At 30.9% G+C, this 20,761-nt stretch overlaps 3 protein-coding genes across 3 annotated transcripts; 2 read left to right on the top strand and 1 right to left on the bottom strand.

The window, feature by feature from the left end:
* The first annotated feature begins 210 nt into the window (after positions 1 to 210).
* On the top strand, positions 211 to 8,856 carry LOC111634484 (patched domain-containing protein 3-like). The gene is made up of 4 exons (XM_023379256.1): positions 211 to 743; positions 5,556 to 6,034; positions 6,112 to 6,438; positions 7,220 to 8,856. The coding sequence occupies exons 1-4, from the start codon at positions 223 to 225 to the stop codon at positions 8,515 to 8,517; spliced, it is 2,625 nt and encodes an 874-aa protein (XP_023235024.1). The 5' UTR covers positions 211 to 222; the 3' UTR covers positions 8,518 to 8,856.
* Positions 8,857 to 8,861: 5 nt separating this feature from the next.
* Positions 8,862 to 15,133, bottom strand: LOC111634472 (patched domain-containing protein 3-like). Its single transcript, XM_023379246.1, has 4 exons — positions 14,625 to 15,133; positions 13,063 to 13,550; positions 12,651 to 12,983; positions 8,862 to 10,372 (listed from the first exon to the last, which is right to left on the bottom strand). Exons 1-4 carry the CDS (start codon positions 15,131 to 15,133, stop codon positions 9,021 to 9,023), a joined length of 2,682 nt encoding a protein of 893 aa, XP_023235014.1. The 3' UTR covers positions 8,862 to 9,020.
* A 3,424-nt stretch (positions 15,134 to 18,557) lies between these two features.
* LOC111634471 (histone-lysine N-methyltransferase SETMAR-like) lies at positions 18,558 to 20,620 on the top strand. The gene is made up of 2 exons (XM_023379245.1): positions 18,558 to 18,570; positions 19,632 to 20,620. The coding sequence occupies exons 1-2, from the start codon at positions 18,558 to 18,560 to the stop codon at positions 20,603 to 20,605; spliced, it is 987 nt and encodes a 328-aa protein (XP_023235013.1). The 3' UTR covers positions 20,606 to 20,620.
* The last annotated feature ends 141 nt before the right edge of the window (positions 20,621 to 20,761 follow it).

The raw sequence follows: 20,761 nt of genomic DNA, 5'->3' as shown, positions 1-20,761 counted from the left end.
ACAGATGGCTCCACACACGCAGTTTTAAATGTTGCCGGGAAAGTTAAACAACTCTATTAACATAAAAATTGTTTTAGAGTAGAGAGTATCTATTGTATTTTATGTATTTATATATAAATAATGTAGAATAGTTTTAGAATAGTTAAACAATGAGAAGGTTTATGATGAAAAGAATTGTATTAAATGGTTTTATATTTTTTTAGAAATTGAAGAATTTGAAAGATGCCGTGCAGGAAACTACGCTTCTTTGTTATTCATAAACGTTTGTCTGTTACGTACAAACGTCTTGGTTTATTTGTTGGTAGACATCCATTATATTTTGTATTTATCCCTCTTCTCTTTGCTGCACTTACAACTTTGGGTCTATTGAGATTAAACATTGTGCATGATGCAGAATATCTACATTTTCCAATCCATGGAGAAAGCTCAAAGATAAGAAAGGCCATAGAAAGATTACTTCCACAAAATGAATTGGATTTTGATTTTTCTCGAATAATAGACATGAAAGGATGTTGTTTAATTATAGCAACAGCTAAAAATAATGAATTTATGCTAAATGATACAATTTTTGATGAATTACAACGACTAGACAGAAATATTTGGAATTTGAATATATATTGGAATCAATTCAATCTTACATATAATGATATATGTAGGAAATACAGGGGAAACTGTAATTTTAATGGAATTTTAACTTTAAGAGATAAAATTGAGGATATTAAAAATAAGAAGTACCGAATCAGGTTGGTTTCGTGTTTAAATTATAAATTTTACAAATATTCTTTATATAGGTCTATACAGTTAATTTTAGAGTAGATTTAATAGTCTATTTTTTTGTAGTTATTTTCCAGGAAGTCTGCTAATTTATATATAAATTGTCGTATATATCTTTAAAAATTAATTAGGTTTTTGCCTTGTAATATTTTAAAATCTTTCGAGGAGGGATATCTCTCAGAAAGACTTTTATGGGAAACTCGCCTGTATTTAAGTGGTACAAACGTGAAGAAAACCCGAAAACTTCACACGGCCAATCTGTTGGCCAGGTACCAGCGTTTAGGTTTGATTTGTTTGAGTTATGGCAACGCAACACTTGGGCGAACTGCCTGGGGGATGCCTTCCGGGAAGTCTTTTTAAGGGTAACTGCAGAGTCGGTAGATTAACTGGTCTTTCGACTAATAGTTCAAACTTAACTAGAGACAATATTTGTCGCTAGTTGGCGCCACTATTAGCAGAAGAGAGTTGTTCTTGCTATGTGTATACTGAGGTCAGTGATTTCGACTTATAATAATTGTGTTTTTTAGTAGCTACATAAAAATGCTAACGTGCTTTGTGCCAGGATGCAAGGCAGAATATAAGTCATCGAACGAAAAAAGACATTTTTTCCGTGTTTCTAGTGATAAAATTGAGGAGTGGATGCGATGCATTCCACGAGACGACAAGATGCTAACAAGTAAATGTTACGTTTGTGACGTACATTTTGCGAGTAGATTTATTTTAAAACCTACTCCCATGTCATAAATGGAGAGAAAGTAGAAATTCCACGAGATCGCTGGGCATTAACGTCGGATGCATATCCATCAAATTTCCCTAATTGTCCTAAGTACATTAGTAAGTCTTTACCTCAAAAACGATCAACGCGATGTCTCACAAGAAATGAAGAACCATCTAGGAAGAGATCCCGAAAACACAATACCGGAGGTAAATATTTATGTGTTTTTATGTAATCTTAATCCTCAGTGAGCCATGTAACTTTTTGCCCTTGCTGAGTCGCAATGGGTCTCTCGGACCCTGTGTTTTAAAATAAAATTATTAAATTTTATCTATCGTGTAAAAAGCTACAATTTCACCGTTAAATTCTGCGCTTTGTTTTCTTTCTTTCTTTCTTGCTGTATTGATGACAAAATTGCGTTTTTAATGTTTATTTTTATATAATTTGATAGCTACGCGACACGATTGTGGCGTAGCTATCATTCTTTTATTTATATTATTCCATAACGTTTAGGGTCTAATTAGCTAACTTCTAGTTGTTTGATTCTGTTTGAACGAGTCAGAATTGTCTGATGGAAAATGTCAATTTTCCACCAGACAATTCTGGTGGACAATTCTACAATAAGAAAATCGCTCACTCTACGTAAATCCAGGTAAAACTGTAAACAAATGTTAGATAATCGCTATTTTCGTAGTTTTTCAGCTCCAATTTAGCTCTAATTTACATATTTATTGACGTTAACCGAATAAGTGTTTTGATTGAAACATTTCGACGTAAAATTGCCCGCAAAACTAAAATACTTTTGGTTTAATTATTTCCCTCTATTACGCAATATATAGAAGTAATGAGTTTCCCAGGTAAATTTTTCGACTGGAAGCTTTTGATATAACACCTAGTCCAATTAAAGTCAAATAAAAAAAAATGTTCTAACCGCATGTTGATCGGACTGAAAAGTTGGAAGAATATAAATTTTTTCAGTACAGTGGAAACTCGGTATACGACCTTAATCCGTTCCTGATGTTTGGACTTATACCGAATTGGACGTATACCAAACCAACCTTTCTCATAAGAAGTAATGTAAAAATGATTAATCCGTTCTCACGTGAAAAAAATGGATGGTTTTAAACACCTCGCTTTCCTGGCTAGTTCCTGCTTGATTTTTCATGAGATCAGCATGTATCTTTTTAGCTTTCTCGCAAATAATTGCTTCCGATACGCTGACTCCAGCACTGTTTTTCAGTTATCCAAAGCAAAAGCAATTTCTCAACATGATCTAATGTCTTCGATCTCTGTTTAGAAATTGATTTAACTCCTTTCCCAAGTTAGCAGATTAAATGTCTTTATTTTTCGCGATTGTCGATATCATCGTTCTCGGAATACGGTATGCAACAGTTAAATCTCGAACACGCGTACCACCTTCATATTCCTCAACAATCTCTTTTTTCAGTTCCGTTGTGATTCTAGTCATTTTTTTTAGTTTTCTGTTGCTTTTCATTTGCCTTTTTGAAGTTCATCATTAATAAAAATAATAAAATTTTACTTACAAATTAAAATCAGAAGAAATTTAACAAAGTTATAAACCGTTGCACCGCGAACGTCTAGTCTGGTCTAATACACCGATAGTGCTACTTGTTCGTAGATGGCGCGTATAATTGAATTACGTCGTATACCGAACAAAAGTCGTATACCGAGCAAAACTTGTTTCATCCAAACAGGACGTATTTCGAATTGGACGTATTCTAAAGCAGACGTATACCGAGGTACCACTGTATTTTTATATTTAAAAACATGTTAACTAAAGATTGAGCTGGGTTTGTGAGACTTACTGTGATTCACTGAGGGCTATCTCTCTGTCGCCCACCTTTCCTTGTAAATACTTTAAGATTAATCGCCTGATATTTTTTTTTTATCAATCAAAACTGACTTAGTGTAATGATTATATAATCTTGTATTAAACTCCTAACTTATGTTTTCTTTTCAATTAGCGTTTCTTTGGAATGATAAGATAAGGAAGTGGAAGCAATTCTCATCCCACAACAGTGCAGTTCTTATACCTGTACAGACTGATGACTCGTTTGGTTCGTCCTCCCAAACGAGCATCAGTTCAAACTGATCCTGAATTTATCCTTATTACTTTTAAAAAAAATCTCCTTCATAGTCATAAAAAACCATTTTAAAGAAGTTCAAGAACAATTGGAAGAACATTTAGAAAATTTGCTTTGTGATCCAAGCCTATACTATGGAGATACTAGTAATAGTGAATTATTAGATCACGGTTATTGTGCACCAGAAACATTTAAGTTTATTCTACATTATTTAGGAGGTTACATTTTTTATCATCTACTGCCATCTCTCGGTTGTGACGAATGCAAAAATATATTAACAGCAAAACCCGAAGATGCTGCACCAGAGAAGACATTTACATTCATCAAATCTCGAGGAGATTTGTTATATCCGAGCTATAAGCATGGGTGTAGCCAGAGTTTTGTTATGGGGGGCCTAGTGGAGGCCAACCTGACACAAAATTGAATTATTTCAAATTATTGTTCATTATTGGGCACCGAGCAAGCCGTTCACCTTTTTTTTAGTATTCAAAACTTTTATTTTAGCTTTAGGTGTTTACAAATCGACTCAACACTTTTTCGGCTGTGATTTCCTGGGGGGCACCAGGTTCCCTGGGAGGGGCCGTGCCCACCCAGGCTCCCCCCTCGCTACGCCCATGGCTATAAGCTTTGCCAATTGATGTACTGGGCAGAAAGCAAAGTATGTGAAAAATTAACAAACTCAAACACAGATGTTTATTTTTCAATAATGGATATTATATTAAATCAGTGTTCTGTTACATCGATGATAGGATGTGACAAATGCTGGACACAAGTCCTACTTGACTTCCAGATTTTTGCACTTTTTTGTTACCTGTCGATTGCATTTTTTCACGCGAACGATTAATCAATCATTTATTTCATCAGTTGAAAGTAAAAAACATAGAAAAATTTCTCACTTAAAGTAAATTTTAATAACGCAAATAATAATAATTATTATTATTATTAATATGTATAATATAATTTGTTTGTATGTACAATAAATTTTTAACGTATAATAAATTCACATAATAGCACAATTTAATAATAATAATACTATTGTGTCAGTTTTGTTCCTTGTCATTTATTTAACTAAATATAAAATCAGCGTTTTTAAAACACTTAATAAAGCATTAAACACCTTCCATCGCTGAGAAATGTTTATTTAATAAAATACGTTCGAACTCATTTACACCTGAGGATAGTTTATTCCATGAGGCTGAAAATGTTAGTGTTTTATTAAATAAACATTTCTCAGCGATGGAAGGTGTTTAATGTTTTATTAAGTGTCATTTATTTATCCATAAACCTGGTTTTGGGTTTAAATAAAAGCTTTTTCATTCTTATAATAAAATTCATATAGAAAATTATGAAATCGAACTCGAAGGTTATATATCTTTCAATAAAAAGAAAACATTCGACCTCACAGCGATTCGATCTAGCGCTCTTGAAGTGATTGCAATGCCCTTGGTGGTAACATTTGTCTCTAGTTGATTTTAGCAACGACCGAAGATACGTAGTCGAAAGACCAGTTATTGTACCGACTCTGGTAACTGGCACCTATTCAGGTGTTACAGACGTGGAGAAAACTGGAAAACGCAATCTATTTTGACGAATGCACGATCGAACTCTCAGTGTTCAGGGTACGAAGACAGCTTGGCCACTGGTGGGCCCACCAAGTGTTCAGTGGTTTTATCTAGTGTTAGAAATTAATTAGGAATATGCTAAAGAATAATAAACAAAATAATTTACTGCATTTATTTAGCCTAAATTATATATTACAGTAATGTTAAATCTGAATAAATTTATCTACAAATAAAGTTTATAGATATAATTTAACAACAAATCTTAATTTTGAATACTCACACTTACTAAAACAATGTGTAAATTTAACATTACTTTTTGGAAACTTTTAATTCTAGAAAAATGATAAAATTAATATATAATAATGTTTTTACAATAAATAAAAATTACGTTTATGACAGATATCCACTGACAATAGGTTCATCAAGTATCAATACGGATGCCATACAATTGGGTGGTGTATTAACGGATAAAGACTATTTCGTAGAGAATTTTAAAGCAATTCGTTTGGCATATTTCGTAGATAACAGCGATTCTACGAAGAAACAAATCTCAGAAAGATGGGAAGAGGAAATAATAAATTATGTTTCTCGTGTATCATTCGTTCACGTTCAATTGTCAAAAATGTGTAGTGTTAGTATGAATATCGAATCAAGAATGATCAAACACATGAAAATCTACGTTTTAATCAGTGGAGTTATATTGATAATACTCGCAAGTTTATCCTGTCTTTCAATGGATTGTGTAAGGAGTAAACCGTTAATTGGAATCTCTGCTTGCATTTCATCCACGTTAGGAGTAATATCAGCATTTGGCATTCTACTTCTTTGCGGAATGGAATTCGTCGAATTGACTATAATTGTTCTATTTGTAGTTTTAGGTTTGTATTAAAACATTTTAATACAAACAATTAATGCTTAATTGAAATTACAATTTTAATTTAATTTCATTTTATAGGAATCGGATTAGACGACTCATTTGTCTTAGTCTCTGCTTGGAGAAAAACTGATCCAAAAGACAGTGTCGAAAAAAGAATAAGTGAGGCATACTCCGAAGCTGCTGTGTCAATTACAATTACTTCGTTGACGAATACAATATGTGCGCTGATTGGGATAAATATTCCTGTTAGGATAATTCAAATTATCAGCATCTATTTGGCTTTAAGTTTAGCTATGGACTACGTCTACCAGATAACATTTTTTGGAGGTTGTCTTGCAATCAGCGGTTACAGGGAGGCCAAGAACTTGCATGCATTTCTTTGCATGCCTGTTACGTCGAAATCAGGTATTAGGACTTTCCTGTTAATTTCAATTACGTAGACTGTATGTTGTATACTGTATATTCTTTGTATATATTAATTAAGAATATACGTCAACATTGTACACATAAATAATCCCAAGAATTTACCAACTTGATTGATGAAATCTATCAACGATCCTGATTAATTAAACTTTACGAATAAGTATAACAACTTTTTACCATTTATACAGGATGATTCCAAACAACGGAAACAAACCTTTGATTAGTGGATTCCTGGAAGGAAAAAGAACTGTATAAGTCCAGAAATGCACCAGAGATGGATGAGACCAATGGGCATTAAAACATCAGATCTGCTTATCAGCAACCTAACAGTGAAAGTGGAAGTATGCAATATGCTGTCTGTCTGCAGAAGAGGTCTATGATATAAGTGTATGGGATAGTGGAGAATGACACAATATTCTTATCAGGAACAGGTGAAAAAGTTATTTACATACAGAAAAGTGAATGGGTAATATCAGAAGACCTCACAATTGTACCATGGATACAGTGATGTAACATATTGAGACTCATAAAGGATACTGTGATTTTTGCCGGAAGAAATGTATTTATGCCGTATTGTTGTATCTTGTGGGTGTGTTCATGATACTAATGGTGTCATCCTGTCTCAGCACTAGAGAATTAATAGGATCACTATACTTCTTTATCCTGCTAGAAATCCATTTCTGAAACTTATCCCATAGTTTGGAATTATCCTGTATAATGTATAATAGTTATCACACTTATTATACATTACTTTCTTTCACAGGTTTTCTCGGATGTTTAACAGCAAAATCATCTTCAAATGATGGAGAAGACGATAAAACTGAGACATATTTTTACAGAGATAAATTAGGAAAGTTATTGACTTTTCCAACAGTTAAATGTTTTGTCATATTACTATTTATAATATATCTTACCGGAGGAATATATTTTCTAAAATATGCACACTCGTCTACGGATTACTTATTTGCATTCCGCAAAACTTCCTATATTCATGACTTTTTTCGTGACGACGTTAAATATTTTTCGAAATTCCGAGACAGAATTCACATATTGATCGATAAACCATTAGATTATTCAGATTTGAATATACAGAAGAAGATTGAAAAATTAACAAATCAATTAGAAAATTCCCCGCATATGGCTGGACAAAATTATACGGAATCATGGCTTAGAATGTATCTTCATTTTATACAGAATCCATATTCTTGGATATCTTTAAGAGGTTATAATACGAGTAACCCTGATGATTTTGTAACAGTACTTCGTAATATTTTCTTGAAAATTACATGGGCTAAATCGTTTAATAATGACATCAAATTCAGTGATGATGGCAAGAGAATATTAGGTTCCAGATTTTTAATTCTCACCGATTTAGTCGACAATACGGATAAAGAAAAAGAAGTGTTTTACAACATGGTACAATTAACAAAAAAATCGGATATACCCGCAAGACCTTTCAATTATCGATTTACATATTTCGATATGTTATTTATATCTCCAGTAATACTTAAACAATCAATAATTGCTAGTTCTTGTCTGGTGATTCTTGTGTTTGTTATAACCATACCGAATTTATTTTGCGCCATTTGTATAGGTTTTACAATAGCATCGATTGAGGTAATTACCATCGGTTATATGTCCGCGTGGGGAATAAGTATTAATGGAGTATCACAGATTGTTTTGATATTTCTTGCTGGATTCTGTACAGATTATTCCACTCATATTTCTTACGCGTACGCAAGTTCTAAACAAACGGATTCTAATGAAAAAATAAAGGATTCGCTTCATTCCGCTGGGAGTGCAATCGTAAAGGGATGTATTTCCACAATTTCTCCGTTTATTATATTTATTAACAGTCCTTATCCCGTTTTTAACGATTTATTAAAAATATTTTTCCTTATAATGTTTTCTGCATTGTTTCTTGGTTTATTTATAATACCTGTAATTCTATCTTTTCTTGATAATTTATTCTCTTTATGGCGAAAAACTAAGAATAAAGATATCAATCTATCATCGGAATTATGTGAATATCCAAATGTTTCTTCTCGTTTATTTGAATAATTTAAACTGAAAGTATCGTGAAATATTTACCGTTAGTATTACTTAATCAATTGACTGTGAAGTAATTTATTATGTAACGTTTTATATTTGTGTATTAAATACATATTTCTTCGAACAACAGCCAATGGGAAAAGGGAAAACATTAAAAAATGGCCGTTCTTCGGAGGTGGCCGTTGTTTACAGGTTAAATAAAATGTCGTTTTTAACTGTAACACCAACTGGAAACATTAATAGTAATTATTTTACAATTATTTGTAATTATATTGTAGCCAAAGTGATATTTAATTTACATATAATTATTCCAAATTATATGTAATAACTACACATAAAATACTTCATATGAAAGCCTTTTATTTAATATTAGTTTCAAGTGTTTGAAATGATCACAATACAATTTGCACTTCTATAAATAAATTAATTAATATTATTAATTTTTTTCTTACTATATAACATATAATAATTTGTCAGTGTATGTTTTAATGACTAAATCAATCCCAGGTATGTTAATTATTACAGTCTGTTGTTACGGATTCTTCTCCTTTCATAAGAAAGTTTATGGCTTCTTTATTTTCAACATCGCATTCTGAATGCTCTTCTTCTTCTTCGGGAAATTTTCTGGTCAAACATAAAATGAAACTTTCCAATACATTTAACAATACAGGTAGCAAAAATATACCGTGCAAAAACGCGAACACCATTTGCAATGTTACAATTTTAAAAACGATAATAAAAGAATACGAAGGTCCAAGTCCAAGAATGGCAACTGCAACAATAGATGTTATACACCCTTGAAAAATAGGATGACCAGCTACCTCTAGAGCTCTCTTTGTTTTCTCGTTTGGATTTTTCTGTTTGGCTGTAATATAAGCGTAAGATATATGAGCAGCATAATCTACAGATAAACCAGTAGCCATTATGAGAATTAACATAGATACAGTATCCAAATTAATACCCAGTAACGACATATAACCGATCACTCCGATCAATACCGAAGCAATAGTTAGAGCCACGCAAACAGCACATAGTAAATGTGGTACAAACAGAAAAAACATCACAGTTACAGTTAGAGCAGCAATTAATATTGCTTGTACTGAACTTTCTTTAATATTTATATGCTGATTTAGAATGGCAAACCAGTAGTTATGTACATATACAGGATACTTACAAGAATCAGCTAATTCCCATAATTTGGTTAACATTTGACGTTCCAAATCAAAATCGTTGATATCTTTACTGGCAACTAAATATCTAGATGCAATAATTTGGGTCATATTTTTATTAAACACGACATCATTTCTGTATCTTCTATAATAAGGAATTTTAAGAAAAACATCAACAAAACCCTTAAGAAAATCTTCTGATTTCGTCATATCGTATCCTCTATACGATAGCCAGAGTTTTGTATCATTTAATGATAATAAATATAATTTAAGCCACGAATCTACCATATCTTGTCCAGCCATGTAAGGAGCAGTCGAAAATTTACGAACTATTTCAGTAACATCTTTTTGTACTTGTGGATCAGAATAATCCAATGTTTGGTTAATAATGACTTGTATACCGTGAGGATACTGAACAAAATATTGATAATGCTTAGTAATGAAATCGAACGAGTAGGAATTTTTAGGAACTGCAATTCTGTAGTCGAAACCTTGTTTGAGAATTCCTAAACAATATATGGCTCCAGAAATATATATTATAAAAAATAATATAACCATTAATTTTACGGATGGCTGTGTCAGTGCTTTTCCAATAAAGTCTTTGTATATTTTCAAAAATATATTACTGTCTTCGAGATCTGCACTTTCTTTAATCAAACCGACATGTAGAAATCGATGCAATGCGTTTTCTGAAAGATAAATGTATTTTAATTATTGTATTTAATTACGTGAGTTGTACCTAAATAATGCAAAAGTGAATATAACCCAGATTCTCTTTGAAAAATTTAGGTGTGCACTGTCGTACCCGCTTCTTCACAGCCACTTTCAACTCGTCTGTGCCATTATCTGATCCTCATCTATCGTAAAGCCCTAATCCGGTGCCCTTGGACTTCCACCTGTTTGGTCCAATAAAGATCAGTCTTTAGGAGGAGACAATGAAAGTGTGGCTGTGAAGAAGTGAGCACAACAGTGAGCACCTGAAGTTTCTCAAGGAGGTTTTCAACCATAGTACAAATGCATTGTCTATAGTAGAGACTAAGTTGATGTATAGAGGAAGAGTTACTCTACTAACAAGTGAAATTTGAATTACTTATATCAGCAAATAAAAATGTCATTCTCACTTTTGCATTCGTTTAGATACAGCCCTCATACTATATACAATTGCTAACAATTAAATAAAGGATTTTAATGCTTTTATATCATAGTGTGATACCATACACTTTTTATGCACTCCAATTAGTATTAGGGGAGATCGGGGCAAGATCGGCATGTTAAGCTTTACTTAAATTTTGTGTAATAAATACTGCTGTAAACTGAAAAAAAACCTTTTGCATATTGTCTATTGGAATGTTACCTTACTATACATCTGGTTAAAATCAGTTTGGACATAAAAATAATTAAAATAATTACAACTTTACAAAAAGAGAGAAATTGACGAAGTTGCCCCGGGTATAGGGGCAACATCGGCAACTTCTCTTTTTTTGTAAAGTTGTAATTATTTTAATTATTTTTATTAAAGTTGCCCCTGGTATAGGGGCAACAGTAATGGGGTAAGATAGGCACGTATATAAAATTATGTTATTAACAATGTATAAGTTGGAATTCACTATTAAAACAAAGAAATACAAATCCAACACCCATTTAATATTATTACAACGAAATGCAAGTTCAAAGACATATATACATGAATAACAAATGCAAACATGTTTTCATTTATCATCTGTTTGATTTTTATCCTTTGCCTCTAATGTGGCTTTATGTTGCCGATCTTACCCCGCTAGTCATGATTTCGAAACATTAAGTACAACCCTGAGAACAGAATGCCAAGCCATGATCTGGCCACGTGAATAAGTTGAAGTTACATCATTCTAACAGGAAAAGTAACTTTCGTTATCATGGAATTATAACAAAACCTGCCAATTCAATATAAATGGAAAAAAATATTATATGGAATTCAACGAAAATGAAAATTTGCTTGATAATTCAACTACGCTTGTTGGAAAACAATAAAAACACTACACTCAACAAGCCACCAATGAAACTCAACTGCCTAACCTATAATCAAAGTTTTTTTTAATTTGTTTTTAAAAAAAAGCGCTTGACAAACTTGCCCCGCATGCCGAAGTTGCCCCGATCTCCCCTAAATTATATTTAACTGTTAAAAAGTTATTATTGTGAGTATCTCATAATATGCAATTCCTTTCGCATGTATTTTAACAGAATACAGGAATAAAAAACCCTTTTTAATGACAAATAAAATAAAATTAGGTAACTATAAGCTTGTTTTATATAAGAAATGCTGTCGATATGTTGAAAGATAATTGTTTATGCACACAATCGCCATTAGAGCGTTAAAAATCAATGCTTTTTCTGTGGGAAAATCGAATAGAAAAAGTATTGAATAGATGAATAGATAAACACAAGACACGAGCTTTCAAATATAAAATGTTAATTACTTTAGTTGCCACACAGTAATGTAATTGACAACTAATTAATTGTTATTACATCTATTATGAGAGATTTTGAGAAAATCGAAATGGGAAAATAATGAATGCATTGTTCAATAGTAAACTTCCTTCAACGCTGTTAATAATGAATAAAAGAAAAAAAAAGAAACTAAACTATGATAATGGATTGTGCAGTTTGACATTTAAATAACTTTATTTATCGTGTCTTTATTTACTTCGGGTTATTATATTTAGTTATGTTCAAGTATAACCAACCTAGATCTTACAAATAATACAAATGGTGACAGCAGTCAAATTGTAATGTCGACAATCTAACTTTAGAAGAAATGTGATGCTTAAATAGCTCAAATTTCCTTTAAAGAATATTAAATATGAACTTAACTTGTCACTTAATATTTTTAATTTTTGATTTCTTTTTTGTTCATGTGAGCTCTTTGTGTACTGTACAATGAAATCTTTACTAATTAGTAAATTATACAATTAAAATAAGGTATATATGACTTACTGTAATGCTTGGTAGGGTTTACACCAATGCAGAAGAGTGAATGCAGTTTATTCTGTTCCCTGAAGCCACTAAGGGCTAATATTCCTCCAAAAAGAGTAACTTGAACAAGATAATCGAAAAGAATAGATAATGCTGCATAAACAGAAAAAATCTGTATCACTTTATAAGGTGTTGTCATCCCTACAGTAAATGATATAAAATTTGTTAAAGAAGTAATCGTTATGGATGTTGCAGCTTCGGAATAAGCATCACTTATCCTTTTTTCAACACTATCGTTAGAATCCGTTCTTCTCCAGGCAGCTAAAAGTACAAACGAATCGTCCAAACCTATACCTGTATATAAAAAAATACAGTATATAAAGTATACGATATAATCGGAAAATAAAAAAAATTAATAAATTCTTTTTCTTACCTAATAGGAGAAAAATAATAGATATATTTAAATCGATGTATTCAGCACCACAGAAAAGAAGCAAACCAAAAGCAGCCATTCCAGCAATTATGGGGCATATACATCCAGCAATTCCTATCCAAGGTTTACTTGTAACCCAATCTTTAGTCATGGACGTTATAACGGCAAATGCTGCCATTAATGGTGCAACGAAAAGAACGAATGGCAGAACCATTTCTGTAGCTTTATGAAATTCGTTATCGAAGGTACCACCGATGAATTTATAAAAATTCAAACGTTTTGATTTTAAACGTGATACAGTTTCCAAAAATTTACTTTCCCATTCTAATGATATTTCGTTCCATTCTTTAGTTGTATATTTTAATAAATAAGTAAGTCTAATTGCTTTCGATTCCAAAATGTAATCATTTTCGTCAGTCGTCACACCACCAAAATTTACAACCGAAAGTAAAAGTTTATTCGATTCCTTTTTCACTTCGAAAGGAAATCTAAAAAACAAAAAAAAAAACATTTAATTGTATTATTTATCTTAATTAAAGTGTCAACTAAATTACATTATATACGGTTAACTAAAATATATTTATCCCATGGCATTTATCGTATAATTATACACTTAAAATAACACAAGGAAGTTACTATATCCTATTCTTTTCCTGTAAATTACTATTTTATATTCTTGTTTTGATAAGTATTACAATCAATTGGATATTCGTCAGCTGTCATGGATAAAGTTTTCCTATAAAAATTCCCAATTAATTTCGTTTTGTACGATTGAAAAGAGTAGGATATATATATATTTTTTTTCGGTAGATTAAACTTATATGTGAGTGAATTTGACAAGAGGATTATAAATAGTCATTTAGTGTGCGTGTGTGTATGTTTATATATATATATATATATATACTGTATAGTTTAAACAGTTCAATGGAGATTTTAAATTAAAAACAAGTCACGTATTTTCCTAGTATATCATGATTATTAACACATGCTCTACATTCTGTCGTCATTTTTCTCTTTCATACCCTGTTTATAAAGTCTTTGTATATTTTCAAAAATATATTACTGTCTNCGCTATTTTTAAAGGAAATTCTCTTATTTTAAAACATGAATTTAATTTTAAATTATGACATGATTTCTAGAAGTAGTGTGTGTTCTAACAAACACACTACTTCTTGTTAATAAATTATTATTATAAAATATTGCTAACAAATTATAATTATACAAAATTTTATAATTAAATTGGTAAAATTTTTAACTGTTTTCTACAATAAGGGTCTGTTAGAAACCGTTCGTTATGTGTACAGTTTAAGGGGAGGGAAGTGGTCGAGGTTGTCAACGTAGACTTTTTCTAATATTAATATTATTAATGGCATGGGAATTTTGTTTTTATAAGTTAAATAAATAAATTATCAGTTAAAAAGTCATTTCTTCAATGCCAGGAGGACCATAAAGGATGGTAGATTTGCCAAAAGTACAAAGGAGGAGATTAAAAAGTGGCTCAAAAATTGTACACTTAATTAAATTATACAAATAATATAATAATCCTTAAAGACTTTACTTACTTCATACGAAATTTATTATTTTTAATATCTTCCATTTTTCCACTTAAACTAAGAACATAATTTTCGACGCATTTTCTATTAGCAGATCTTAAACACAACTGTTCAAATTGGTAAGTCTTATTATGGTAATTCACGGTAATATTTTGAATAATTTTATCTATGTTCTTAATTTCTTTTAGTATATTTTCTCTTAACAACGAGCCTCCATCTTTAGCTTCCATTAGAAGCATTCCCATTCTTCCAAACCGCATCATTTTCATTATATCGAAATTATTTTCATCCGGAGGGAAGAGAGTTTCGGCAACTTCTCTATCACGTATGGCTCTACCACTTCGTGGACAGTAAAGATATTCTGTATCGTATACCAGATGATATTTTTTCAATCCAAGTGACAATATACTAGCAATTATTAGCGGAACGATTATAAATATAAACGGATGCCTTCCCACGTATAATCCTAATATCCTGAATTTTGCCGAAATAAATCTATTTATGTAATCGTACTTCATGTTTGTATTAATCTAGAAATTATAATAAAAAATCAATTAATAATTACATTTTAACATAAGATAAACTCACAATAGAAGAAGAATAATCTACATATTTGTATTAATCTAGAAATTATAATAAAAAATCAATTAATAATTACATTTTAACATAAGATAAACTCACAATAGAAGAAGAAGAATCTACATAAATATCACGTATAATTATGTAATAAATTAAGCTTACCTTTTAACCTTAACTTTCAACAGAAGAAGTTCACAAAGCTTAATTTCCTCTTCTTGAAATCTAATATAAGTGCATTATATTCTCATTTTTTTGCTTACAAGAAACCATAGATTCCAATTAGATTGTTAAACTGAAGGCTCGTAAAATTAATTGTAATAAAAATTGTTTATAGTATTATATTTACTAATACAAAATTTAAATTAGATATAAGAATTTATAAGCATATTAAATCAGCATAAATTGTTGTATATCCTATCATTGATGTAGTGAACTGCAGCACAACCGCAGTGTTCTATGGTTTTAACGTTAATGATAATTCCACGCTTCACAAAATTTTCCTCTAAATAAGCCATATACGTGACTTGTAATTCGAAAAGTCACAAAACAAGTTTTCACTGTAAAATTCGATATTACTATTGGATTTTTTAAAATAACAATTACAAATTAATAGTTTAGAAATCGGTTAAAATTACAAAATTATATAAATTTATTAATCGCTAGATGTGTTATTTTTTTGAAAGTAATGATTTATACACTTTGTCTATAAATAGAATAAATAATGTAAAAGTTGGATGTGCCATTATTACGTGTAAAAGTTTATAGGTCACAAGTTCAACGTTCACTAAGTGGAAAGTACTTCTTGCCTTATCTCATTTCTAGCATCAAAAGCGTGGGTATTCTTTCTTTTTCTTTGGGAATGAGTTCAGTAATCGTTGTTACATCTCTCTCTGATATCGAATTACAGTTATAATAACGTATAAAACTTTTTTTATCTAAAAAATAATCGTCGCATTCATTAAGAATACTTCTTTATCTTTTAATATTATGGTCTAAAATCCCATAAAATTGGATAATAAAGAGGAATTCCCTAATTATCTTTCAGTATTGTGAGCTAAAATCCTACATAACTCGAAGATAATGAAGTATTTCCTAAGTAGCTGTCAATTTTGTAGGCTAAAAGCCCACAATTTTGTGGGTTTTTAGCCTACAAAATTGAAAGCTACTTAGGAAATACTTGTACATAACTACTTGTACATAACTACTTGTACATAACTACTTAGCAGCTACTTGTACATAACAGGTTTTATCTTTCAATTTTGTGGGCTTTTAGTCCACAAAATTGAAAGATAAAACCTGTTATGTACAGTACCATTGTGTTTTAGTGAAAAGACTTGTTACTTTCTATCATTAACTTATTATTTTATAAAACAGATATTGATATTTATTAATTTTTTAATATATTATTCTGTATAATTAATTCTCGTTATCTCTCGAGTGGCTTTCTTTTTTTCTTTATTTCATTACCTTATAAATTAAAGACTATAATCAATATAATCTCTTGCTACGTACCGGCATTTATCTTTCAATTTATATGTTATATGATAGGGGTCTTCCTTTAATTATTTATACACTTTATGTACCAGTTTTAACCCCGTTCTCCCTCGTGTACTTTTGGCAAACCTTCCTCCCCTTTAATTACATGTACGAAAGTTCATGGACCCTCTAACAATGAAGAAAAATTAAGAAAAATTCATATTTATTTATCGAAATGATAGAAAATTTAGGTAAAATTTGTAAGAATAATTTATTATCATCACAATCCTTATCCTATCGGGCGCAAGTGCCTGCTTATTCTCCCTCTTGGGACCTTGTAGTATAGTGTATACAGTAAACCAGTGTCGTAGAGAGGCACGTACAGGCACAGGGCCCAGGAGGAAGGGATGTTAAAGTGGGTTATCAAATTTTAAATTTTCTCTATATAGAGATGATCGTAAGAAATTACTGCACTCCGAATCCACCCTCTCGTTTTACACCCCTCTAAGAAGGGCTTTCCTAACATTCACCCCTATCAGTAGCGGTTTTTTACTGTATATCTAGTGGCTTAAATAATTGTAAACTGTTGATTATTTACAATCATTTTTATTTTATCCCCAGAATTATTTATTAATTAATTATTAGAACGTGAAAATTAAAAATTATTGGTTTTTTTTTTCTCGCGTATGGTTAAAGAAGGAAGTGCACAAGTAATTTAATTTGGTGCCCTTTCGAAATTTGGGACATTTATCCTTATTAAACAAAATAAAAAAAAACACGAGGAAAATAGTTTGTAAGTTGTTATATCTGATTAAATATATACAAATTTTTATTTATTATATTTAAAATCAGACCAACGATCAAATGAAAAAAGAAAAAAGTCAATAAGCCATATCTTATGTACAAATACAGTCGAACCTGCACTAACGACTACCTGTAAATGGCGGCCATTTCTTGTGTTTTCTTCAGAAGTTTGGTTGTATAGTAGTGATATATAAATTATTATTATTATTATTGTGCTGCAATTTTCAAATTGAAGACCTATAAATTTTTACTGTCTGTCTGACTGTCCTTCGTTAATCTCGAGAATAAAATTAGTTAGTTGAAAGTCGAGGTCAAATATGGAAAACTTAGGGGTAACCCCGACTAATTATATGTGATATAAGGATTTTACATCTATCTAACTCCGAGATTAAAGAAGGAATAACGAACAAACAGACGGACGACAGTGAGAATTTACAGATCTGCAATTTTCAAATTGCAGCCCAATAATAAATAAAGGTAGAATATTAATATAAGAAATTAAGATAAATATTCAAGGATATAAAATATTCGTATATAAAACCTGTTTTTTTTTAAGATAGAACAATAATAATACAGAATATAATGATAAAATGTAGATAAGAAAGTCTCTTTAGTTGTGTATTTGAAAAGAAATTAGTGTTAAATATTGTAATTTGGTGATTCGAAAATAGTGACGATACAATAAAATGTATTATCAGTAAAAAAAGCATTTATATACAGTACAGTACATATTAGTTTTCTTTCAATCTTATATTTTTATTTATTTTGTGGGAGTTCCACAAACAAACTTTTTCCTATCGCAATTATATTGTTTGTATTATCATAATATACGATATTTAATGAACTAATTATCTAATTGTTCAAGTATATCGAATATAAAACTGACTAACTATGAAGGTTACTTTGAATGGGGGCAGTCACCTTTACATATTAAAGTCAATTTACTTACTTTTTAGACTTGTATAATTTGAAATAAAACAACTACAAAGACACTCAAGTATTGTATCAATTACCAGTCAAAAATGCACTAATTAATTGACCCTCAACAACCCTTAACAGTATTCATCAGATACATGAGAAAAGATGGATCTGTTAGGTGCCTGAGTGGGAACAAAGGCTGAAAGGGTATAAAAACAATAGAAAGAGTGACGTAAATAACAATCATTGCAAGTTATTTATGTCATTGTTTCTATTGTTTTTACTTATAATTTATTTGTTCCTAACTCGAGTTTCGATTCATAAATATTGTACATAACCGTTAATATTTTTCTATTGACCCATATATTCAAAGAAGTGAATTGTATGATACAGTAAGATGTTGACAAACAAATACGATAAAATATAATGAAGTTATCAACTTGGTATTATTCTATAGAACAATTCTCACGAAATGTATCCATGTCATTCATTTTTTCCCAAGATTACATTTATAGCAAAGTATAAATACTTATTTTCAAGTAATGCTTTATATTAATGTAATCTATAAATAAATACACCATTAAATATGAAATATTACGATTATCTCTGATAAATACATTTTAAAAAGTCGAATTTTTTATAATAAAATTTAATCTCAAACGTATTGTATTGTAAACAATTTTTTTTTTTAAATTCTATTTTAAGGAAAATTTTTTAAAGATTTATGTGAAATTATCTTTTATTCATACAATGCTCTATATATATACTGTATATATAAACTGAAAGTAAATACCCACTTCTATGGCCTGCAGAAAATTTTGAAAGAGAAAAAGCTTGGAAACAAATAATTACATCAATAAACTTTTATTTAATTATTTAAATTTAGGATTTTATTCACAAATAGAATACAAGAAGGCAAACAAAGCACCCAATGATTGATGGTGTAAGGTTACATATCTGAAACACATATAAGTTATAAATTATACTCGATTACAAATGCTTCTATGGGTTGATGCAAAAGTTCGTCCCGCTTTTTAGCACCAGTAGGCTAAAAGCACAACACTGAAGTGTTATTTCTTTCACATGCGTAAAATTTTGACGTTGTTTGACAAAAGGGATCTCAGCTAGTATTTGAGAATAAAGTTGTCTTACTTAGTTGTGTTTTTAAAATTATGTTAAGCATTACAAATGAAAATAAGGAGCATTTTCGACATATTATGCTTTTTTATTTCTGAAAAGGCAAGAATGCTTCGCAGACACAAAAAAAGATATGTTCTGTGTATGGTGAGGGAGCCATTGATGATTCCACGTGCCGTAAGTGGTTTAGAAAGTTTCGTGAAAGCAATTTTAACCTTAGCGATGCACCACGTTCTGGACGACCAGCCGAGGCTGATGATGACAAAATATTGGCACTAATTGAAAGTGATCGACACAAAACAACTCGAGAGATTGGAGAAATTCTTGGAATCAATCAGTCAACAGTATCAAGGCGATTACATCAACTTGGAATGGTTAGCAAGGCCGATGTATGGGTGCCGTATGAGTTAACAGAAAAAAATTTGATAGACCGAATTTCTGCTTGCGATTCTCTATTGAAGCGCAATGAAATCGACCCATTTTTAAAGCGAATCATTACAGGTGATGAAAAATGGATTGTGTACAATAATGTTAAGCGTAAAAGATCATGGTGTAAGCACGGAGATGCCCCTTCAACCAGCGCAAAAGCCAGTTTACATCCAAAGAAGGTTATGCTATGCATTTGGTGGGACTGGAAGGGAATCATTTATTATGAGCTGTTACCTGAAAATCAGACCATTAATTCAGAGAAATACTGTTCACAACTAAGTGAATTAAAGCGAGCAATTGACCAGAAGCGACCTGAATTAGCCAACAGAAAGGGCATTGTGTTCCATCAAGACAACGCTAGACCACACGTGTCTTTGGCCACCCGACAAAAACTTTTACAACTTGATTGGGATGTTTTGGTCCATCCACCATACTCTTCTGACCTTGCACCCTCTGACTACCATTTATTTAGATCACTTCAAAACAGCTTAGATGGTAAAAACTTTACTTCCTTGGAAGACTTGAAAAATCACTTGGATCAGCTTTTTAGCCAGAAATCTCAGAAATTCTATGAGCACGGGATTATGCAGCTACCGAAAAGATGGAGAAAGGTCATCGAACAGAATGGCACTTACTATATTGATTAAATGTAAGTTTTAGTAAATAAAATTTTTCTTTGATTCTTTTAAAAAAAACGGGACGAACTTTTGCATCAACCCATATTTACCCTTTTCTACACTCCTATGCCTCAAATAACAATCCTTAGTACATTGGACTCTATATATTTAGCGTGCCCTTTGTTT

This window comes from Centruroides sculpturatus, unplaced genomic scaffold (genome assembly GCF_000671375.1).
Source record: "Centruroides sculpturatus isolate CEXI.00-Female unplaced genomic scaffold, Cexi_2.0 scaffold710, whole genome shotgun sequence".
Taxonomy (NCBI): domain Eukaryota; kingdom Metazoa; phylum Arthropoda; class Arachnida; order Scorpiones; family Buthidae; genus Centruroides; species Centruroides sculpturatus.
Note: the sequence above shows the minus strand (reverse complement) of the source record. Positions and strands in the feature narration are given on the sequence as shown.